Source organism: Schistocerca cancellata, chromosome 2 (genome assembly GCF_023864275.1).
Source record: "Schistocerca cancellata isolate TAMUIC-IGC-003103 chromosome 2, iqSchCanc2.1, whole genome shotgun sequence".
Taxonomy (NCBI): Eukaryota; Metazoa; Arthropoda; class Insecta; order Orthoptera; family Acrididae; genus Schistocerca; species Schistocerca cancellata.
In genome coordinates, this window is record NC_064627.1 from 706,960,015 (window position 1) to 706,985,706 (window position 25,692).

General features: G+C 44.8%; 1 protein-coding gene across 1 annotated transcript in view; it reads right to left on the reverse strand.

Annotated features, from left to right (window-relative positions):
• The window catches only part of LOC126147961 (esterase FE4-like), a 95,513-nt gene that overhangs the window by 26,393 nt on the left and 43,428 nt on the right, over positions 1–25,692 (reverse strand). The window contains exons 5-7 of the mRNA XM_049915725.1: positions 11,654–11,853; positions 8,033–8,198; positions 3,247–3,419 (exon numbers count right to left, since the gene is read on the reverse strand). Of these exons, the coding sequence (XP_049771682.1) occupies positions 3,247–3,419; positions 8,033–8,198; positions 11,654–11,853 (539 nt within the window). The remainder of the gene's footprint in view (positions 1–3,246; positions 3,420–8,032; positions 8,199–11,653; positions 11,854–25,692) is intronic.

Genomic DNA, 25,692 nt, shown 5'->3' on the forward strand with positions numbered 1-25,692 from the left:
CATCCACGGCCAAAGAGAACCAGTCTTCGTCTTGATTTTTGTCACGCAGGTGTGCTGATATATTTTGTGCATTGTCATCTATTCTTCGAGCCACAGTGTTTGTCGACAAACTTATGTTTTTAAATAAATTAACTTTTTCTGGACACATTTCTTCTGCTGTTGCAATAATGCAGTTCTTAATTAATTCACCGTCATTAAATGGCTTACACTGTTTCGCTACTAAATGAGCCACATGAAAACTAGTGTTGCTACATGTTGTTCAGCAATTACTTTCTTAAACCGCGACTGCTGGGTTTTTAGCTGGCGTTTCAGAGACTCATACATTTCTAATCGTTCGCATCCTGTAAACTTGGAGTAATTCTGAGAGTGCTTAGTCTCATAGTGACGTTTTATATTGTATTCTTTGAGGACTGATATTGCTTCATTGCAAATAATACACATTGGTTTGTTTCTTGACTCCACCACGAAATATTGACATCCCCACTGGTCTTTAAAAATTCTACATTCACTGTCAACCTTTCGTATCTTTTCCACATTTGTACAGAACTTCACGAAATATTGTAACCTGAAAATAAAATTGTGCTATTTAATACTAATGAAACTATGGAGTAGTCTGCCGAAACAAAATGCAATGAATTTATTTTTAAGGTACTTTAATTACTGAATTAAATACTCACAAATACACTGTAGTTCCACTAAAAACTACAGAGAAAAAATACTCAAGTCGTGCTATACGTATTTCGATTTTCAGATTTTCCTTGTCTCTCCGAATTCAGCCTTTGAATTGTCCCACACTTCGTTGTCTCACCTACTAGTACACCGCATAACACACTAAAAAATTCGTGAGACACTCGCAACATAGACACAATCACGCAACAGAACTATCAAATATATGCTCTGGCTTTGACATATCAACCTCTGTTACGTCTTGCAGTAATAGTGTTGCTAACACTGATTTTGATATTTCGTTAACTTTGCAGGACGCTTTCGTGAATAGTGTGCAGTGACATACTTTTTTGTCGGTGAAATTCGCCAGAATAAAATACGCCAGAATTACGGTCAGGTACGTTCACCAATGAAAATTATGTAATTAAATAAAAATCGTAGTTCGTTTCAGTGCTAGCTAGTCCCACAACCTTAGATGTTTGCGATTTCATCTTTCCTTTAGCCTTACATTACGGTGATCATGGAGCGCTAGGGTTCTTTGATCCCATTAGTTTGATCTTGGCCCTTATGACTTCGTGGAGGAGTCAATGTGGCCCGCGGACTAAAACGTTTGGAGACCCCTGCAATAGAACGTTCCTCATCATGATCAAAACCAGAGTTTCCTCTTATTTATGGTAAGTGCGAAAGTTGTTTACAAATAACAGAAACAAGTTTTATATAAGCTCGACCAAGTAGTTGAGGGATGTTCGATTTGTTTTTCTTTTGCATTTTTTTTTTCAAGTTTACCCTCTTTTTGAGAAAATTGCGACTTCTAATGCTATATGATAAATCTGTGTTTTTTTCTTTTGTTTTCGCTACCACATCCCTCTGTTTCACTTGGAAAATCAACGATTTTTGAATAAAACTGAAACAATTTTGCTGTACAGAGTGTTTATTTTTAAGTAATAGACAGCACCCTGATTCAATTTCTAGACTGTTCACCACTAACTGTTTCTAGGCGAATCCAATAAGACACTGATCGCATACGCAAACAAAGCTATCAAAATGAGGTGACGCCCGATACATATGCAATACGCCTAATGTATATGTAATGCGTTTACCATGTTAACTGTCCGCCCCCAGTAGCTGAGTTGTCAGCGCTACAGAATGTCAATCCTAAGGGTCCGGGTTAGATTCCCGGCTGGGTCGGAGAGTTTTCTCCGTTCAGGGACTGGATGTTGTGTTGTCCTAATCATCATCATTTTATCCCCATCGACGCGCAAGTCGCCGAAGTGGCGTCAAATCGAAAGACTTGCACCTTGCGAACGGTCTATCCGACGGTAGGCCCTAGACGCACGACATTTACATTTACCATGTTAACTGACCCAAGTTGCTAGGAAAACTGTCGACTACGCTTACTTATGATACTTTACGGTAGTTTTTCAACTCTATCAGTGACACAAGGGATCGTAAAGGCGTTTGCAAAGCAGCTTCCAACATGCAACTGGGGTTTGTTGACAATCGCTTTATTGGTCTTATGTAGTACGCTGGTAATAGCGGAGGAACTGCAGGGAATGAAAGGAGTTCGAGAGTAGGATGGAAGGAGGGGCAAGAAAATGGTTCTTCTGTGTTTAGAGTTTTAAAAACGAGCCATGGACTTAATTAGCCTCAGATGATGAAGACAATGAGCTAATGCTTTGCTGAAGATGGCTAGGAAAAACAGACAAATTATTATTCATCATGGGGAGTGGTGTTTTTAAAACTATTCCTCCTCTTTATGAGCTCAGTATCGGTAGTTCATGAACTTTATTGTTTTCGTGAGAGAAAGTAGACGGTGTTACTCACAGGGAACATTATTTCAATCAACAGCAATGGCATTCAAACTTAAGACCGGAAGCGTGCCAAAGACGAGGGACACATTGCAAGTTGTCTCAAGCTTCATCTATGTGTGTACTTTACGCTTTAGCACCTATTATAATTAACGCAAAATATGGAAGAGATCCTTGATTTATACCGTATGGAGCAAAACATTATTCTTTCTCGTAGAAGGGATGCACACAGACTACATCGGTTTCCATAAAACAAGGACAAATTGCTAAAGGGACGATAATTCAGCAAATTGTATGGTGACTGTGAAGAAAGTTTGTAAGTGTGAGCTAAAACGCTGTCTCAGCTGCCTTCTCTCATACAGTTGTGTGATGTTTAAAGATGACGCAGTATCAGAAAGATGCCCTAGGGTTCATGATGTAGTAATGTGAATAGCTGCAGTGGTGACAATTTAATCAGTTTTCTTCTGAGCTATATCTGATCTAGTAGTTACGATATTTTATGGAAACCAGTGTAGTTACCCAATACTACCGTTGCTCTTTTCGGGTAACAAAACATTGCGTTGCTACAAGCACAGTCGAAAACACATTTCCTGAATGTTGGGAATCGGCATTCTATTAGTATTGCAAATTTGATCTGTTAGTGATAGGACATCTGGCTGTCTTTACCACCTGCGTTTTACCTTATAAACAATGAGTGAATTATCTACGCTTGATTTGCTCATTTTTACCAAAAAGCACCAGACTTCAAAGGAGTTGTATGGGAATTGCTTACCATGCAAAGCTCCTTCATAGTATCCATACCAATCGCTCGGTCTCCGAAGTAGAAACTGCGTATCTGCTCTGCCACTGTATCCCTGTCCTCGTCTCTGCACCGGAGGTTGTATGGAATTAGTAGCCGGTGGTTCACAGCGTAATTCGTTACGATCTTCGGCTCCTTCAGCAGACCTGTCAAGAAAACACCAACAAGAAATGAAAATTACCTGACAGTGTGGCGATTGGACAAAATGCCATTTTGCAGCAGATTAAGTCCGTCACTGCCATATGTTCAGAACTACCGAATTATGTCTGAAGATATAAGAATTCAAAGGTTATTTGAGCTGAGCCTTGTCATCGTAATACAGAAAAGTGACGAGGGCATATACACTCTAAGACAAAATGTAAACAAAGCACCATGAGGGAATTATCCGAATAGGACGGAAGTCGGTAGATACGATGTACACTCAGAGACAAGCAAAAAATTACAATTTCAGGAAAAGTGGATGATTTATTCTTCAGAAAAAGTTTAATAAATTGAGCACATCAACAGTGCGTTGGGCCACCACTGGCCCTTATGGAAGTACTTTTTCGGCTTCGCGTTGATTGACAGAGTTGTTGGAAGCCCTGTTGAGGGATATCGTGCAAAACTCTTTCTAATTGGAGCGTTAGATGGTCACAATCACGAGCTGGTTAGAAGCCCCTTTCCATAGTGCTCTGAACGTTTTTCATTATGGAGTGATCCGGCGACTTTGCTGGCCAAGGTATGGTTTGTCAAGCACGAAGGCAAGCAGTAGAAACTCTCTGCGTGTGCGGACGGGCATTATCTTGGTGAAATGTAAGACTAGGATGTCTTGCCATGGATGGTAACAAAACGGTGCGCAGAATATTGTCGACGCACCTCTGTGCTGTAAGGGTGCCGTGGATGATGTCCAAAGAAGACATGCTGTGAAATAAAACGGCACACCAGACCAACACTCCTGGTTGTTGGGCCATACGGCGGGCGACAGACAGGTTGGTCTCCCACTGGTGTCCGGGGCGTCCCCAGACACGTCTCCGCTGGTCAGCGGGGCTCATTTCGAAGCGAGACTCGTTACTGAAGACAACTCTGTTCCAGTCAATGAGATTCCCGGCTTACGACTTGTGGCGAGAAGGCCAGGACACAGTGGGATACCAACCTGACTATCGCTCACCACAGAACCTGACAGCCAGGAGTGATGATGGTCTGGGGTGCCACCTGTTTTATTCTCATCGGTGACACTCTTACAGCACAGTGGTACGTCGAAGATATTTTACACCCCGTTTCGTTGGCCTTCATAGCAAGCCATGCTGTCCTTACATTTCTGCCTACTCGCAGACGACGCGAGTTTCTGCTGCTTGTCTTCTTGCTTGCCTAAAACTACCTTGGCCAACAAGGTCACCAGATCACTCCCCAAATGAACGTTTGGGGCATTATGGGCAGGGCTCTCCAACCATTTCGGTGTTTTGACTATATAACGCGCCAATTGGACAGAATATGCCATGACATCCATCAGGAGCACATCCAACAAGTCTGTCAATCAATGCGAAGCCGAATAAGTGCTTGTATAAGGCCCAGAGGTGGGCCAACGTATTACTGGCTTACTCAGCCGGTGAAACTCTTTCCTCCTGAATAAATTATCCAATTTTTCTGTAATTGTAAGCACTTTTTTGTTCCTACGTGCACATCACATCTACCGTTTTCCAGCCCATTCGGATAATACCCATATAGTACGTTTTTCTTCATTTTTTCATTTTTTGTCTCAGAGTGTATATTAAAATTACCGTGGGGCCAGTCTAAGATTTCATAGGTGAAATCTTTTGAATCTAATTATACACAGAAGATTAAATACGAAAATGGAAGAGGTACTAGACGAAGGACAGTTCTACTTCAAAATAGAAATGAGGCCGGAAAGTAATTCTGATTTCGCACTTAGTAACGGAAAAAAGCGACAAGAAGAACCGTGATCCCTACTTAGTTAATTCACCGGAAAAGAATGTTAGTCTCCGCCTTAAAAGCGCACAGTGCTTGATTTGATTCGCTGCAAATGGTGTAGAACTACTATCAGGCGATCATGTCAAACTGTGTTGTCTGTTGTTGATACAAGCCATGATAGTGAAATGAGGTGTGTGTGTTTGGAGGAGGGGGGGGGGGGAGGGGAGCCAGTTGGTTATTACATTGTGTCCCAGTTCCTCTAGGACTGCTTGTGTGAAATTCCATGCTGCAATAATGTCTCGTGACGAGTTGCGGCGTTACGATCCTTGAAGTGTGAACAACAGCCGTGCAGGAGGTCAAAGCTCTAGCATCGTTGCATCAGGCCCCACCATGACAACGCGCCAGTCCACAAAGCGAAGATCGTGCGCTAGCGGATCACTCCTGGATCACCCCCCAGATTTGGCCACAGCCGACATCTAGTTGTTCCCCAGATAGACATTAGGAATGAGATGACCCCGTTACGGCGCACTTAAGGATATCCAGGACATCTGTACTGCAGTACTAAATGCAGTTTTTCAAAAAAGGACTGCAATTACAGTTTCAAAACACTTTTAAAACGATTTCAGCTCTGCTTTGATTCAGGGGGAGACTATTTTGAATAAATATAGTGATTTTGTGAACATAAGTCACGACATTTATTTTTTATAGCCATAGTCTTAACGGAACTGTGATTCACTGCGCATACGATCAGCGCATTTAGATGAGTCGATACGGAAACGTGACATAGTGGCAGTAAGGAGATATTGTGTTCAGGCGTGCCCATGACCACACCACTATTAAAATTTGATGGTGTGTCAACGCAGAATGTCCCAACGCCTCTACAAGTAATGGCGCATCAATCGTAGTCATGTAACACAGCGTAAGAATATTGGACGTAAAAAAGATAGTAACAAACCGTCAGGGGGCTGAAGACGGATGTCCCTCCTTGTCAGTGACAATCTATTTCATATGCGACAAGAATTGCCACTGTCAACGAACGCAGGTCCATCTCGCCCAGTTTACGAGCGAACACTGTGGAGGAAACTTCATGCAGTGGACGTTTGGGGCCGGGTGACTCACGAAAGTCCATTGCTCACGAAGGCACATATAGCTGCGCATCTTCAGTGGATCAAACAACACAGAAACTGGACAGTAGCTGACTGAGTGGTCCGACGAGTCGTGCTTTTGCTTCTTTTCAGAAGATGCGAGGCGTCGTGTACATCGACAGCCCGATGAGTCATTTAGCGCGTAGTGTCTCGAAGGTGTAGCTCAGGCTGGAGGTGGTTCTGTGCCTATTTGGGGGTGTTGTTTGTACCATGATATGGACCCATTCATTCACTTTACTCTGAACATGAATCAAGATGCTAATTTCAAAATTCTCGATGAATCAGTGTTTCAGCAGTTCGACTAGCCAACTTAGTCCCGTAAAAAGTGGCTGGGATTATTTGGAATAGCGAGTGAAATATGCACGGGGAGTTCAATAAGTAATGCAACACTTTAGTCTGACAGTAGGTTGGATCTATTCAGGATCACAATACACCGTATTATTCTCCACTCCTTTGGCTACAAAACCGTATTTTTCAACGTAATCTCCGTTCAGTGCGACTGCCTTACGCCACCTTACTGGGAGACAATATATGTCCGCATGGTACCACTCTGTTCGTTTACGTCGGAGCAAACGTGTTGCTGCTTCAATAACCTCCCCACCGTCCACGTACTGCTTCCCGCGGAGTGCAGAGTGCACCACTTCATTGGGCCAAACAGATGGAACTCGGAAGGTGCGAGAATCGGGCTGTAGGGTGATGAGGAAGAATAGTCCACAGAATTATGTGAGTACCTGATTCGGGTGCGCAGACTCGTGCGAGACCTTGCATTGTCATGGAGAAGGAATTTCGTTTGCATTTCTGTGGTGACGAACAGACTGAAGTTGTTTCTTCAATTGCCTGAGAGTAGCATTACACACTTCAGAGTTGATCGTTACACAGTGAGGCAGGACATGAAACACAATAACGCATTCATGGTCCCAGAAGATCCTCACCTCGACTTTACCGGCTGAGGGTGCAGCTATGAACTTTTTCTTCAGAGGAGAGGTGGTTTGGCGCAACTCCATGGATTGCTGTTTTGCCTCTGGTTCCTTGACGATGTTCGCCAAAATATTGTCACGATCAGCCTCGTAATGCCCAATCAATTCCGCACAGATGGTCCTTCGTTGCTCTTTATGCTCTTCTGTTAGGTGGCGAGGAACCCAGCGGAAATACACCCTTCAGTACCCCAACTGGTAGATGAGTATGCCAACACTAACAACAGAGACGTACAGATGTGCAGCAACGTGTTTGACAGTGATCCGTCGATCACCTCGGATGAGAGTGTCCGCAGTTTCCAACATAATAGGAGTCACAGCTGGGTGCGCCCTGCGTGCGAGAGATCGGACAAGCGTGCTCGACCTTGTTGCGATGATGACAGACGCCTAGCCCGACGACTCACCCTGCTTTTGTTCAGTGCCAGGTCTGCCTAGACATTTTGCAAGCGCCTGTGTATATCTGCGATGCTCTGGTTTTCCGCCAAAAGAAACTCAATGATAGCTCTCTGCTTGCAACGCGTGTGATGCTACAGACGAACGTTAAACAAAATTAAAATTGAAAAGTAAGGCTCTTGCTCTCTCAGACATTACATTTTTCAGATGGTATATCAGGAATTTCTACAGACGCTCGAAGTATTCTGAGTCGTGTATTATTCATCAATACTCACTTAAAGGCACTTTGTAAAAAAAGAGAGTAGCAGGTTGTACAGCTAACGTGGCGGCTCTGCCGACCTGGGAGAAAGAGTGAGCCCTCGAAGGCGGTGGCGCCCGTGATGAGCGGCAGCTGCTGGAAGTCCCCGCTGCGCAGGATGTCCTCGGGGTGGCGCGTCAGGAAGGCGCCCTCTCCCGCCGGCTCCACGGTGCCCACGAAGGGGAACGTCAGCCCACGCGCCTTGTCCTGCAACCGCCCGACACGCCGGTATAACGTACAGTTGCTTTTACTCGAAGGGTGAGAGCGAGCGCCACAATTTCGCTATTATCTACGACATTTAAAGTATAAACTTCAATAAGCCGAACTATGCTGCTACAGCTACACTTAGAATTCTTTCCCTATCGTCACCACCTACTAGACGTGGCGTCTACAACTAATAGCTATTAACTTATACAGAATGGTCAAAAACAGTCTCGAAACCTTGTAAGAGGGTGCTGTGCTGAGAAATAATTGTTAAGGAAAAAATTCGATACGTTCCGCCGTTTGGGGAGTTATTTAACACTGAAGTTCGCCAATCAGGTCGTAACGTGTGCAAATCAAAGCAGCCTGCCAGAGGCGGTGTCGTGAAACGTGTTATTCGTTTGGTTTCCGCAAACCGAACACACGTAGCTTTTGCTCACCTCGCTTAAATTTAAAACTTCTGAAAGAGGCACATTTTAACTGATAATGAACATTTCTACAAGTGGTAACTTACCCACCCACAGATGCCTTACATTACCGCATTTTAGCACATCTAAGTGCTTAAATTTGAGCTCGCAACGACCTGATTGGCTACCTTCAATGATAAACGACTCGGAAAAAGCGCAACGTATCGAATTTTTTTCTTTACAATTATTTCTCAACACAGCCTCATCTGCAACACCCTTACACGCTTTTAAAACTGTATAACATGGTGTTCATTCGCGAAACAAAAGAAATTAAACTAATCGCATTAATAAGGAACTATTTGCCGCAGCGTATCAATGAGCTGCTTTACGGCAGAACAGTTCAGTTTACCGTCCGAACATTGCGTCCGCAGCGGTGCCGATGTGTCAACAGGCACGGCGTGTGTCGTAACCCAGTAAGCTTGGCGAGGAGGCCGGCGGAAACAGCGAGCACAGCAGGGCAGTGCGTGACTGCGAGCGATTCAGCAGGTGGCGTGAGGCAGAGACAGAACAATCAGGCGGGACTCAGTGCGCCTCCGCAACGTTATGCAAGACACATGATTCGATTCGCAACTTCCTGCACTGTTGGTTTGTCAAGGGGGCTACTGTACCGACACGAATCGTTAAACAAACGTAGCAATAGCAGAGACTGTTAACGGCTGGGACTAAAGGAAGAGGGTCCGGTCATTACGAATGATGTTTAATAGCAAAACCCCTTCCCCAACCGTAAAAAAAAAAATTCTCCAGCTGACAGACCAGTAATGACTCTATCAGAATCATCGATGGCGTTCAAGCCCTTAGCGCTAGATTGTCTGATTACTGTTAGGTGGCCGGCTGGTGTGGCCGTGCGGTTCTAGGAGCTTCAGTCTGGAGCCGCGTGACCGCTACGGTCGCAGGTTCGAATCCTGCCTCGGGCGTGGATGTGTGTGATGTCCTTAGGTTAGTTAGGTTTAAGTAGTTCCAAGTTCTAGGGGACTGATGACCACACCTGTTAAATCCCATAGCGCTCAGAGCCATTTGAACCATTTGAACCACTGTTAGGTAACAGTTTGTGCACGATTGTTCCATCTGTACAGCACATATCCGCTACACTGCCGCCCGTGAGCTACCCAAGAGACTGCCATGACGTTTTAACGTCGCAGCCTCCGATCCACCACCGGCTTGCTGCAGGGTGGGTCACGATCGGCGAACAGCACGACATCACGACGACGCAGTCACCTGATGGGCAACAGCGCCGCTCATCGCGATGACCCAACACGGCAAAATTCAGAGCCTGCTACTGCAATAGTGTCGGACAACGCGGCATCCGACAACTCCACGCGGTGTGAGAAGGCGAGAGGAGCCTTGGGAGGGACCGAGCACTCCCACGTCGTCTCGTAGGTCCACTCAGGACCACAGCAGCAGACAGACGTGAGAGTCCGACCCAGGACCTAGGAGAGAACGGAAGACGCCGTCTGAACTGTAAAATTACTGAATAAACATGTATTACAACTCATTATTTTATTACGGCGTCTGATAACGCGCCCAGAAACCTACCACGACCACCTGAACACAGTGGGGGCATCAGCCGGGTCTGCTGGCTCTTAGAGCGCTATTGTTTGTCGATCTTGATCTGAGTCCTTACACCATGGCACGTTTCATCAAAACAGATTCATTTCAGTGGCAGCTGACGAACAGTTTACTATAGAAACTTCCTGGCAGATTAAAACTGTGTGCCGGACCGAGACTCGAAACTCGGGACCTTTGCCTTTCGCGGGCAAGTGCTGTACCAACTGAGCTACCCAAGCACGATTCACGCCCCGTCCTCACAGCTTTACTTCTGCCAGTGCCTCGTCTCTTACCTTCCAAACTTTACAGAAGCTCTCCTGCGAACCTTGCAGAACTAACACACCTGAAAGAAAGGATATTGCGGAGACATGGCTTTGCCACAGCCTGGGGGATGTTTCCAGACTGAGATTTTCACTCTGCAGCGGAGTGTGCGCTGATATGAAACTTCCTGGCAGATTAAAACTGTGTACCGGTCCGAGACTCGAACTTGGGACCTTTGCCTTCCGCCGGCAAGTGCTCTACCAACTGGCTACCCAAGCACGACTCGCGCCCCGTTCACGCCGGGTTCGCGTCTCGGCCCGGCACACAGTTTTATCTGCCAGGAAGTTTCATAACAGCGCACACTCCGCTGCAGAGTGAAAATCTCAGTCTGGAAACATCCCCCAGGCTGTGGCAAAGCCATGTCTCCGCAATATCCTTTCTTTCAGGAGTGCTAGTTCTGCAAGGTTCGCAGGAGAGCTTCTGTAAAGTTTGGAAGGTAGGAGACGAGGTACTGGCAGAAGTAAAGCTGTGAGGACGGGGCGTGAGTCGTGCTTGGGTAGCTCAGTTGGCAGAGCACTTGCCCGCAAAAGGCAAAGTTCCCGAGTTCGAGTCCCGGTCCGGCACACAGTTTTAATCTGCCAGGAAGTTTCATATCAGCGCACACTCCGCTGCAGAGTGAAAATCTCATTCAGTTTACCATAGGTTTCTTTGCGCCATGTTTGAAGGCAAACACGATGGGATCCCACCGCGTCTTAAACGTAAATGGCGTTGCAGGTATGTTTCGAGTACTGGAAGGAAGAACCTTCAAATATTGATGTACACAAATGAGTCCTACTCCGATGGTGACCATCAGTACCAGAAAATATCTATAAGTACAAAAATTGTAGGATCGGTCGTAACTTCGATACTTCAACACTATTCAAGTGAGTCAGCTATCCCAGTTGTAATACTTCATCTTCTATCACAAATACTTTAGTACTCCATAAGATGTAGTCCTCCAACTATGTACAGACGACGCAAGAATACAGCAGCGCCACTGATTTAGACGATACGCTTTTTCTGTAACTCTTCTCTCGTAACAAAATTTCCAACTTTTGTGACAACTGTCTTATGGTTTCCATAGTTATTACTGATCCTGTGACAGGCTGTGTAGACGAGACGCCAGAACGTGGCGGACACATGACGTACCTCCTCGGTGCGACCTCGAAGAGTGTTCTCGACGAGCGCCGTGGCGGGCTGGCGCGCCAGGAACTCGAGCAGCTGGCTGGAGTCTGCTGTCGCGAGGCCGAGGTGGGCAGCCAGCGCGAACGAGCGCTCCGGCACCCGCGCGCTGAACGCGCCGTCGCCCACTGCCACGCCGCTCTGCGCGATCACTCGCCGGAACAGCCCTGCGGCATCGTGACAGGCAGCTCGCCATCTCAACGAGACACAGGAAGTCAGGCTAGGAACAACGGCAGCAATCAAAATTAAAGAAACCAAGGGAACAAAGAGAGGACGAGGTTAAGACGTTCAAAGGTTGTGAAACACGCTTGACTACAATCAAAAAGAGACTGGAATCAAAAATCATCATTAGAAGACATTTATTTATCACTGGATGCAATGCCGACAGCCATTATTCACTAAAATTCACAAATTTCTTCTGGCTAACCGAAAAAAAGACATTATGTGGCCACTGCAATGAAAGTGCAGCACTTCTTTCTAACTATCCTTTGCCTCTTGGCTTCTAGCATGTATGCATTCGAGGCATATACTGAACACACCCCCTCCTCTCTCTCTACGTCCATCTCTTCCTCCCCATGTCTCTCTAACTCATCCTCCAACCGCTCTCTGTTTCTTCATCTCCTCCTATCCCTCTCTTTGTCCATTTCCTCCACCCCCTCCCTCTGACCATATTCCCCTCCCCCTCACTCTTTCCATTTCCAACTCCCGCTCTTCTTCTCCCACTTGCCTACCACCCCTGAACACCTTCCACCTTCCTCATACGTCTCCCTCTCCTCCTCCTTGCTCTATCCACCGTTTCCATATCCATCTCAACCTGCCCTTACCCATGGTCATTGGTACACATGTTGTTGTTGTTGTGGTCTTCAGTCCTGAGACTGGATTGATGCAGCTCTCCATGCTACTCTATTCTGTGCAAGCTTCTTCATCTCCCAGTACCTACTGCAGCCTACATCCTTCTGAATCTGCTTAGTGTATTCATCTCTTGGTCTCCCTCTACGACTTTTACCCTCCAGTACCAAATTGGTGATCCCTTGATGCCTCAGAGCATGTCCTACCAAACGATCCCTTCTTCTAGTCAAGTTGCGCCACAAAATCCTCTTCTCCCCAATTCTATTCAATACCTCCTCATTACTTATGTGATCTACCCACCTAATCTTCAGCATTCTTCTGTAGCACCACATTTCGAAGCCTTCTATTCTCTTCTTCTCTAAACTATTTATCGTCCATGTTTCACTTCCATACATGGCTACACTCCATACAAATACTTTCAGAAACGACTTCCTGACACTTAAATCTATACTCGAAGTTAACAAATTTCTCTTCTTCAGAAACGCTTTCCTTGCCATCGACCATCATCAGTTACTTTGCTCCCCAAATAGCAAAACTCCTTTACTACTTTAAGTGTCTCATTTCCTAATCTAATTCCCTCAGCATCACCCGACTTAATTCGACTACATTCCATTATCCTCGTTTTGCTTTTGTTGATGTCCATCTTATACCCTCCTTTCAAGACACTGTCCATTCCGTTCAACTGCTCTTCCAAGTCCTTTACTGTCTCTGATAGAATTACAATGTCATCGGCGAACCTCAAAGTTGTTATTTCTTCTCCATGGATTTTAATACCTACTCCGAACTTTTCTTTTGTTTCCTTTACTGCTTGCTCAATATACAGATTGAATAGCATCGGGGAGAGGCTACAACCCTGTCTCACTCCCTTCCCAACCACTGCTTCCCTTTCACGCCCCTCGACTCTTATAACTGCCATCTGCTTTCTGTACAAATTGTAAATAGCCTTTCGCTCCCTGTATTTTACCCCTGCCACCTTCAGAATTTGAAAGTGAGCATTCCAGTCCACATTGTCAAAAGCTTTTTCTTTAAGTCTACAAATGCCACAAACGTAGGTTTGTCTTTCCTTAATCTTTCTTCTAAGATAAGTCGTAGGGTCAGTATTGAATCACGTGTTCCAATATTTCTACGGAATCCTAACTGATCTTCTCCGAGGTCGGCTTCTATCAGTTTTTCCATTCGTCTGTAAAGAATTCGAGTTAGTATTTTGCAGCTGTGACCTATTAAACTGATAGTTCGGTAATTTTCACATCTGTCAACACCTGCTTTCTTTGGGATTGGAATTATTAGATGCTTCTTGAAATCTGAGGGAATTTCGCCTGTCTCATACATCTTGCTCACCAGATGGTAGAGTTTTGTCAGGACTAGCTCTCCCAAGGCTGTCAGTAGTTCTAATGGAATGTTGTCTACTCCCAGGGCCTTTTCTCGACTTAGGTCTTTCAGTGCTCTGTCAAACTCTTCACGCAGTATCATATCTCCCATTTCATCTTCATCTACCTCCTCTTCCATTTCCATAATATTGTCCTCAAGAACATCGCCCCTGTATAGACCCTCTATGTTCTCCTTCCATCTTTCTGCTTTCCCTTCTTTGCTGTGCTCTTAATATTCATGCAAGTGGCTCTCCTTTCTCCAAAGATCTCTTTAATTTTCCTGTAGGCAGTATCTATCTTACCTCTCGTGAGGTAAGCCTCTACATCCTTAGATTTGTCCTCTAGCCATCCCTGCTTAGTCATTTTTCACTTACTGACGACCTCATTTTGTATTCCTTTTTTCCTGCTTCACTTACTGCTTTTTTATATTTTCTCCTTTCATCAATTAAATTCAGTATCTCTTCTGTTACCCAAGGATTTCTACTAGCCCTCGTCTTTTTACCTTCTTGATCCTCTGCTGCCTTCACTATTTCATTCCTCAAAGCTACTAATTCTTCTCCTACTGTATTTCTTTCCCCCATTCCTGTCAATTGTTCCCTTATGCTCCCCTGAAACTCTGTACAACCTCTGGTTCTTTATCCACGTCCCATCTCCTTAAATTCCCACCTTTTGGTAGTTTAATCCTTCCTATACTTTCAATATTCCCTCAACATGCCTGTCAAGTGGGTAGGCTACATATAAGGGGCTTGAAAATCATTTATTTCCCCTTGTACTACAGGCCACGATGTACAGCTGATCGATAAAGTAGACCGATATTACTTTAAAATATCATGCGTGTCATGCAGGGTAGCCTATATGTTGGAGCCCAGGAGACTGTTTCTTGTCTCTGACATATGGGCTGCATGAAAAGCAGGTTGATTTGGCGGAGCAGTACTGTTTCTACACAACTTGTCTGTCTTCAAAGCAGCCTATAGACTAAGGGCTGGAAAAAACACGTTTTTGCCTATATGTCCTCTCCTATTGGAGTTAGGAGGTTATAAACCACATAGTGCTGGTACTATGATGCGTGCTGTTTCTGCGCCAGGTTTGGGGGAAATTGACCCAGGGGTGTGGGAGGAGATCACGGACATAGATACATACCCTCTGCTCTTTGTATATAATAGATTTAATTGTAAAAAGCTGTTAACCCCTATTATTCATTCCAGAGCTTTCAACTGTTTCAGATCTGCAAGGATTTCATCGAACAGTAGTACAATTTACACACTTCAGTGTAGCTATTCATATTGCAGCAGTTTTATGCTGTAGTAGCGAAAATATTGTGGAGGGCCGGAACCCAGTATTACACCATTTCTGATTCCCATAAGAAACAGAACAACCTGTCAGAGATGCTGCATGCATGGAAGCCATACAACATGGCCACAGTGAACCACCTATCTAGCACATGTACATCAGGTGTGTGACAGCTGCTGGACAGCATATTAATTGCTTACTGTAAGGTGACCCACTGTGCAGTAGTGCAGTGGCTGAAGGGGTAACTGTTTTGATAGAAAACAGAACGCGGTGTATGACTTCGGACGGATATTCAACAGCTTCCAGTCGCTACAAACCCTAGCTTTCAAGTGCAGAGAGTATCTGCATTCAACATATTAAAAAATTTAAACTATTTGAAAGTCAGTTAGAAATAACATTTATGTTTCCTTTGATTACGGGCGACACTTGCTTCCTAAGTTTGACCAGGTTAGGTTGGTTGGTCGATTTGGGGGAGGGGACCAAACAGCAAGGTCATCGATCCCATCGGCTTAGGGAAGGCGAAGAAAGTCGGCCGTGTCCTTTCAAAGGAACCATCCCGGCATTTGCCTTAAGCGATTTAGGGAAATCACATAAAACCTAAATCAGTTTGGTCGGACGCGGGTTTGAACCGTCGTCTTCCCGAATTTGACCAGATTAGCTGCACCGAGGAATCTGTCACTACCGACAGGCCCATTCGACTTCCACCAATATAGCTACTCCTGTCAGCAACGCGGAGGAGAATAAAGTTAGGGTTAACATTTAGCGAAGAGTCAGAACCTCAACACACATATGAGTCACGGTGATGCCTTTATGCCACAAAGGTTGTTTCTGAATGCTGCTCATTGTAGCGTGGTATTGCAAGTGTGATGTTCTACACACTTTAAAATGTTATGTTGTTGCAACCTCTGGCTTTGGACAGTATTTTTCTCAGCCAATAACAATTTAGCACAATCTGGATTATTAGCTTCTCGATCGGCTACATTAACCAGTTTTTAATTTTATAAATAAGGCGACAAGGATGTGGTAATAACTCATATTCCTTACAAATCGAAAGAGACTCTGAGCTCTTGCAACTCCTCCATCTGCAACAGATGCTGAGAGTGGCTACAAATGCAGCAATAGTGAAATAATAAATGTCACAAAAAGTTACACAAGAAATGGTATCTGCAACAGCAGTAGGTCGACTTGTTCCAAGGAAAGGTCAGGCAAAACCTTCTGCGTTATCGTTCAGTTAACACATCGCGAAGCGAGACGTCTATCTGCAATGTTTTTACTTCCATTTCCATGTGTTTCAGATAACGTACACTGAATTTCAGCAGCCTCTAAATGGTCCTGGGACATACTGTGGCTACGCGTTACCCTGTGGTGTTCAACGTTTTCGACTAGGTTTTGGAATGATGGCTAGCGGCCACTCCCATCCTCCCAATACACCGTCGCCGCCACAAGTCAGCCTAATTTAAACACAGTCATAGTTTACGTAGTATGCGAACCTTATTATAGACTTAGCACTGCCACAATTTACACATAACTGCAAATTTACTGTAGCTTCTGGCAAAAAAATTTAAATAATTCTAATTATATTTTTCAGAACTTTACTTATTTTCAGACTAATACTGGACGTATTTGTGAAAGATTTGACACATCCATACCAAGGCACTTTCGCAGATTCTTTTCGATAGTATGTCGTAACTCAAAGGAATTGATTTGATCATAATAAATGCGCCAGGATTCACCATAGTATTGGCCCTTATATAGTACAATTGGTTTCCCCAAAATTGTGTGATTTTCTACATTCAGAAATTATTATTGAGACATTACAGAAAGCAAGGAGATTTTTTGAGCAGTGAGAGTAGTTGTTCGAGTAACATAGCGCTAGTGTTGTTTTCCCAGACTTTGTTTTTAAAGATTTGAAAATGAACCAGCCTTTCCTACTTGATGAGATTGCTGTTTTACAGAGAAATCACTTAGTCTGGAAGGTTTCATAGCTTTTAAAGTGTTCTTCCACAAATGAGGGACAATGGTAGTTTTTGTTTGACAGCTGAGAGGTGAATCCATATTTCAGTTATTAGAGTATTGGCAGCACTTTTTTCTCTGCCTTTTTGAGGAAATATGCTTCCAAAAGCACAAGTTATGACAGTGGGTAGATGGGCACTGTGCTCCTCTGAATACAGACCCAGTGCACCGCAGCACGTCCGCAGCTTCAACAGTCTCAATATTGACACTTCGTGGTTCCTAAAGTGATGTTCAGCGCCAAGTGCATTTGTACAGTTCCATTATCGGAACTCAGGCAACTTCTTTACGCGTACTGACTACCACCGACAGAACACATTAGAGTAGCTTGTGGTAGTGACATATTAATTATTATTTACATTTACGTCTGTTCTTTCACACATGTCCAAAAGAACAGAGACCACACAGTCATGGTTCTGCAGCCGTATAAATAAGTGATGAAAGAGGAATACCGACGTCAGCCGCATGACGGTATTGAGGAAACTCAGTGGCGACAAGTGAAAATTTGTGCTGTTCGACAAATGAAAACATCTCCCCAGAGGACGATAACCTAAGCTACTTCTCGAGCCCATCTGAATCCCTTTTCCAAATACACTGATGATCCAAGACACGACGACCACTGCTCATCCACTCATCGCGAGACTGACAAGGCCGCCCCCCCCCCCCTCATCGCTCCCCTCCCCTTCAGATTTAATGGTAGGGGACCCAGAGGACAGCCCGTCAAAAACTGAACACAGGTCAAGCATGAAAACAGGAAGGTGTACTGAACTGTGAAAAAAAAGCAAAATAGAAACAGTAAACGGTCCAAGAAGCGCAATATAAAGCAGACTGACGGAAAACTGCGTCGTGGATAACTAGTCATGGTGTTGGACTGTCAAGCGGGAGACTTGTGTTCGATCCTCCATAGTGTCAACCTTTTTTTTCCGCTGGTCGCTGCATTCAAATTTACGTCTGTGTCGTGGTGTAAAGTCTGTTTGCAAAAGCAAGGTGTAAGCTAAGGACCTATAATGACAGTTGATGCTGCAGAACTACTCTATTGGCAGCGGAAAGGAAGTGGCTTTCCAATAAGAACCGCAAACGTTTGTTCATAACAATCTTATCGACGCACTTCATTTACACAACTGGTGAGTGAGATATGCCTCCTCGACCCATTTAGGTGTTCGTATGAATGTGATCACTCCCAAGGAAATGATGAAGACAAACAGTTTGTCACATAAGGTGCAACAAATGAGCACAACAGTTTCACAAGCACACAGTTTCTCTGTGCTCTGTCAAAACATATATATGTTTTTAACGCTTTTGAAGTTGCTTCCCGTTTTGGAAGTTTTGACTCTTGAATTCCTTCGTTGTAACATACTTCACACCCGTTTATTTGTTGTTTTCCTTTCTGTGGGACGTCTATATGGCATCGCATCTGCTCTCACTATTCATCACATTAACTGGCGACGGTAACGTAGTCTTACCACACGATTCATATTCTACAACGAATGTATGGTACGACAACTGCCAGGACTACAGAAACAGAGTAAAAACATTTCAATGACAGGACAGACAGTTCATAATGTTGTGAAAAAAGATGAAACAAAAAGAAATGGTGTGAAGAGTCTTGAACACGGCTCGGGCGGTTTACAGTCTAATAGCACGACCACTCTTTTTTTTGTTGATCTCATTTTTGTTCTATATTGTTCGTTGAATTTGATCGGGGCAGACGTCCGATGACACCCGTTCAGTGTCTTCGTTGATTCGTTCACTACGGTTTTTTTTTTATTACAGAGTGTAGTTTACCCTGTGACTGAACACGCTGCGCTACCGTGCCGGCTTTAAGCACGACGCCACTGATATTCAGTACACCTCAATATTGCACGTGTGGAGCTTGAACCGTTCACGGTTTTTATTTTCATTCACAGTTCAGTGGAGCTTCTTCCTGTTTTCCTGCTCGACCTGTGTGTGGTTTTTGACGGGCTACCTACTGGCCCGTTTTACCACTAAACCTGAGGGAGGTGCGATGGGAATTTTCCCTTGTGAGTGCTGCCTTGCGGCGTCGCGGTCCCGTGACGCGGCTGGGAAAGCACATCAGGGGAACCGAGACGAATGGGGCATCATTCTAGGGCGAGACAGACCGAAAATCGGGAAATCCACTGACATAACCTACTTTAGTCAGTGGAGGAAAAGTGATCGTTAGAAATTAAAATTGTAGAACAGCCACAACCGCATATAAATGTCGTTTATTGACATATTTCACTCGACAGACGCGAGCTTCTTCAGAAATTTAGTAGCTAAGGGCCACACGTTAAAATATCTGGCCGTGCATAGCCCCGCCGCCTTAGATAAAAAAATACGCAGCCAAATAAATACTCACGGAGCAGCAAGAAGGAGTTGTGCGACATAAACGACATCTGGTAGGCGTGTTTCTACATCTGAAAGATAATGTCTATTAAAATTTCGCGCCATACGCGTAAGAGTGGCGCAGGTAGCACTACTATGAGGATGCAAAAAAAAAAAAAAAAAGGTTCAAATGGCTCTGAGCACTATGGGACTTAACATCTATGGTCATCAGTCCCCTAGAACTTAGAACTACTTAAACCCAACTAACCTAAGGACAGCACACAACACCCAGTCATCACGAGGCAGAGAAAATCCCTGATCCCGCCGGGAACCCGGGCGTCGGAAGCGACAACCTTACCGCACGGTCACGAGCTACGGACTATGAGGATGCAAATCAGTTTGATTTACGTACCCGGTGTAACGGTCCTGAACGTTAGTTACGTTTGAGATTGGACGTCGTGAGCTGATGTTAGTCAGGGATCCCTGTAAGTCGACAAAGACGCCATTATCAACGCCTTATTGAATTTGAACGAGGTCGCGTAAAAAGGCTACGGAAAGATGGATGTTCCTTCCGCGATATCGCAGAAAGACTCGGTAGGAATGTAGCCACTGTTCACTATTGCCAGGGGCGTGTGTCACGGTAGCGCACGGTCCAGACGGCCACTTGGCACTACCGAGAGGGAAGACCACTGTGTTCGGCGTATGTCTGTGGTACATTGTACTGCATCTGCAGCAGCAATTTGAGCAGCAGTTGGCACCACAGTGACGCAACGAATTGAACTGTTATAAACCGGTTGCTTCAAGGACAGCTCCTAGCCGGACACCCTTTAGCGTGCGTTCCACTGACCCTAAACCACCGCGATTTGCGACTTCAGTGGTATCAAGCGACAGCTCATTGGAGGGCACGGTGGAGATTTGTCGTGTTTTCTGACGAAAGCTGGTTCTGTCTCCGTGCCAGTGATGGATGTGTGTTGGTTAGGAGGAGGCCAGCTGAGGCCTGAAAACAACCTGGCTACGTGCTACACACATTGCAACTACACCTGTAGTTATGGTGTGGGGTGCGATTTTGTATAACAGCAGGAGCACGGTCGTTGTTATCGCACACACCCTGACTACAAATCTGTACATCAATCTGGTGATTCGATCTCTTGTGCTGTCATTCACGAACTGCATTCCACAGGGTGTTTTCCAACCGGATAACGCTCGTCCACATATCGCTGTTGTAACCCAACATGCTCTACAATGTGTTGAAATGTTGCTTTGGCCTATTCGATCACCAGATCTGTCTCTAATCGAGCACATTTTAGTCACCATCAGACGACAACTCTAGCAACAGCTACAAACAGCATTAACTGTCCCTGTATTGACCGACCAACAGGCATGGAACTCCATCCCATAAACTGACATGCAGCACTTACATAACACAATGCGTGCGAATTTCCATGCTTGTATTCAACATTCTAGAGGGTACACTAGTTATTAATGTGCCAGCATTTCACATTTGCAATGGCTTATCCCTCTCTTACATTAACCTATGATCTTGTAATTTGAATCACTTAAATATGTTACCTAGAAAAATGTATTCCAGAAATATCATTATTCTATATTAATTATTTTTTTGTATGGCATTTTTTTCCGTCTGTGCATTCAACGCGTGGCTCTTGGTTAGTATATTTCTAAAGAACCACACGGCTGTCGAATGAAACATGTAAATAAGTCAAAATTATATGCGACTTGCGGCGGTTCTACAGTTTTAATAGCGGTTTCGTCAAAGAGCAGATTGTTATGGCCCGTCGTCTGGGAATGACTATCTCGGAAACGGTGAAGAAGGTAGTCTGCATGCGTGCTACTGTCACGAGCATCTATATGAAACAAGGAGTAAGCGCCAAGGTGTTGGAAAAACATGCTTCACCACAGAACTTCGAGGTCGGAGACCTGCTCACAGTGTGAGACACGATAAGCGGCGGTCTGTGGCAGACATGACGACAACGTACAATGCTGTTGCCGACACAAGTGTTTCGCAGCACGCCGTTGAGGGCACATTGTTAAAATGCAGGACCGCAGCAGACCAATACTATGGGTTACCAAATTGACCCAGTGACGTCGGTAATTATTGCTGCAATGGGTACGGGATTATCGAGATTGGACCGTGTCACATGGTCGGATGAATCACGTATCAGCTCGATGGTCACATTCAGATATGCAAGCATCCATGTTAATGGGTACTGTAAACATGCTCCGCGGACGTAAGCTGATGGGGACACTATTAGGTTGTGGGGAACATTCACCTGGCTCCCATGGGACCTGAAATAGTAATCGAAAGCACCATCACAGCTCTGGACTATTTGAACATTATTGCGAACCATCTGCTTACCTTTACATTTTATGCTTTCCCTGCTGGCGATGGCATGCTTCAGAAGGATAAATGGCCATCTGACGAAACCAGAACAGTATTACTGTGGTTTGAGGAGCACTATGGGTGAACTTACATTTATGTTTTGGACAGCAAGTTGAGCTTATATGAATCCATTAGAAAATATCTCGACACTTTGGGGTGACCTGCCCGTGATTTATAGGAACTGCGTGACTTTTGCTTACACATCTGCTGTCATATACCTCCGTAAACTTACCAAGGATTTGTCGGATCTATATCACAATCGCTGAAGTATTATGTTTTCAGAATATGGGCCAACACAGAATGTATTGGTTCATTTGTGTGTTATGCCCAGATAGCTCCCTGTGGACAGAGCGTTAATCACTCGCTTGCAATATTCTCGTTCCTAGCCAACGTTCCAGTACAGCTGTCCGAAGCGGTAGCCATGCTCATTAACACACAGCTCTGCAAAACTTAAGGAGACGAGATACGTAAAACTCCATAACTTATTAACAACTACGTGGAAATGAATGACAGTGCGGGAGCATGTTGCCGGTGGTGTCCCAGCCGTGCACAGAAAACTGGACATCACGTGGCATGAGGTCAACGTGACTATGGCGCAAAATAGGGCTGGTCTCGCAATACGAGGCAGGATAAGACAGTGCGTGTGATCAGCGAGCAGTTACAGTGCACTATGATGGTGTTCTTCATTGCAACATGACCCGGAGACGAAATCTGATGCCTTTACACGGGGAAGAATCATTGGGAAATTTCAAGAAGGACGAAGTCTGATATTGTTTCGCATGCATGAAGAGCGCTCCAGATTACAGGCACTGCTGCCCGAAAGAAAAAATGTTTAGATGTGTGTGAAATCTTATGGGACTTAACTGCTAAGGTCATCAGTCCCTAAGCTTACAGACTACTTAACCTAAATTATCCTAAGGACAAACACACACCCCCATGCCCGAGGGAGGACTCGAACCTCCGCCGGGACCAGCCGCATAGTCCATGACCGCAGCGCACTAGACCGCTCGGCTAATCCCGAGCGGCTGCCCGAAATACAGGAGGTGGTGGGCCACTGTCAACTCCAGGTGTATATGACCAATGCATTACACAACAAGCAAGAAGGGACTCACATCAAGCAGCGGGTGCTAAAAAATGATTCAAATGCCTCCAAACACTATTGGACTTAACATCTGAGGTCATCAGTCCCCTAGAATTAGATCTGCTTAAACCTAACTAACCTAAGGACATCACACACATCCCTGCCCGAGGCAGGATTCGAACCTGCGACCGTAGCAGCAGCGCGGTTCCAGACTGAAGCGCCTAGAACCGCTCGGCCACAGCGGCCGGCGCATCGGGTGCAATTGCAAGTACGTTTAACAGGAGTGCAAGGCAAGCAATCTTACGTTCCACAGGAGAAAGGAGGATGCGTGGCGGCGGTCACTTTGCCCAACGACCTGTACGTACTTTGGTTTCTGTTGGCGGCGGCGCTGTACTGCGATTGTGCCAAGAGCATAGAGATTGGGGTGGTGTGCTCTTCTCGGGTGGGAGCAGATTCAGTCTGAAGCAGATTCAGTCTGAAGCAGCTTCAGTCTGAGTTGTGTGATTCTGGAAGCACCCTCTTAAGGAGAGAAGTGGAGCACGTAATGAACCCAGGAAAATTGATGAACACAATCGTTTTGCTAGTCCAGGTATTATGATGAGCGGTGGCACAATGTTGAGTGGAGATACTGACCTCCAAATCTTTGGACGTTACTGTGACACTGTACACCTTCTCCATGTTCGCCTGTTCTGGACTGCAGCCGTCCCTGACCTCATTTTTATGGATGCCAACGTGCAACCGCATCTAACAGAGCAGGCGGAGGAGGTCTTCGAATGAGAGGGTATTCGGCGAATGGACTGGCCTGCCCTTTACCCCGTGTGGAACACGTTGGGGAGGCGCACTGCAGTACGTCCACAGAAACCAACGTTCATCCAGCATTTGTCAACCGCGTTGGAGAAATGGAACGTCCTATCACTACTTACTGACCTTGTGGCGAGCACGTTTCAGATCATGCACCATCACCTGTGGTGATCACACGCCCTATTAAGAACCATGTCCCACCTTTTGCAGTGTCCAGGGGATAGTCATTAATAACGTGAATTCAATATAATTACTGACTTTGAATAAAAGTGTCATTTCTGTTCGTCTCATTGCATATCTTTCAGTTACCTTGTGTACTGTACTGCACTGTGGTGTACTATAATATACTGTTCTATAGTATAGCGGTTCCCATTGTTATCGAATTACGTTATTTGGCAGTGTACATGCAAGTTTTGCAGACCAGTTTAATTCCACCCAAGCTGGGTGTGATGCGCCAGTGAATCGTATTCATTCCATAGTTAAGGACGGAAGACCAAGAACGAAGAACTCGTATTAGGAAGAATATAAGACGAGGATGTAGGCTTTCGACTATTCAAGAAGCAAAGACGGGAATAGAAAAAGGTTCAGGAATGGGATTAAAATTCAGTGTGAAGCGACATCATAGATGCGATTCGGCGATTACATAGCTATTCTCAGTGAAAGCGAGAAAGAATTGCAAGACATATATATGAAATGAACGGTCTGATGAGGACACACAATGGACTGATAGAAAACCGAAGAAAGTCGAATATATCGAGGAATACCACAAATGATAGTACCGATAAACTTAACATCAACGAAGTAGAAGAGATTACGGAATCCTGCTACCCTGGAAACAAACAGAGAACACAAGGAAGACATAAGAGACTTTCTAGAACAGGCAAAGACGGCATTCCTCAGGGAAATGTCTTCTAATGTCTACTAGTGTTACGCAAATACAATATATCATAGTAAAGTGAAGTGTAAAGATTTTACATTCACTTGTGCATGTAGAAAATATTCTGTATGCATTCTTATTTTTTGATGGAAGCATTAATACATTCCTTAGAATCTTAAATAAATCAAAATTCACGATTTCCTCAGCGACACGAAACATTTCTAAAACATTCCTATAGTACTATGGACTATTCCACTGATTTCAACATATCTCACGGTCTATATCGAAGCTATTAAGTTAGTAGTAAATTTGTGTAACCTCTTAATTGTTTCGAACTTGATCAGCTTTTCTTCGTAGTTAAGAGGTTAGTCCGATCCCACTCTGAGGCAAAATGGCTTTTCGATAAAAATGGGAATTGCACAGGAAAAATCGGGGATGATAAAAGTACTACATGTGACGCATTGTTAATGAGGGATTAAAATAATAAACGGAATGAAATAATATGTATAATGAAATTTATAGAGGATGCTCAGAAACATCTGAAAGTGTGTAAGGGTGCTGCAGGTTAGGCGGTGGTGAGAAATAACTGGACGGTGGCGCCGAACGTGTTCTTAGTTTGGTTTCTGAAACCGAACAAAAGACTGATACAAAAATTGGACATGCGACGGTAGTTGGTACTGAACCCGAGCCGAAGGCTGAGCAGTCTCATGTGCTGTCTTCTACACTATGAAAATAACTGCTGACTCTAATTGTATCTGGCGGCCCGCTTGAATTTGCTCCCGCAACAGCCTGATTTCTAACTTCGGTGCTAATTAACACAGAAACGGCAGTATTGTAACAAGGCCGGCCCCATTCCAAAATACCGTTATCCATGATGGCGGCCATGACGTCAGAGTCATTATGAACTGTTTTCATAACACCGTCACCATTCCTAAGCATCGTTAGTCGACAGCAACAAGGTCGCACGCAATGTATCCGGCACGTGTTGCCTCTCTAGTCTTTATTACC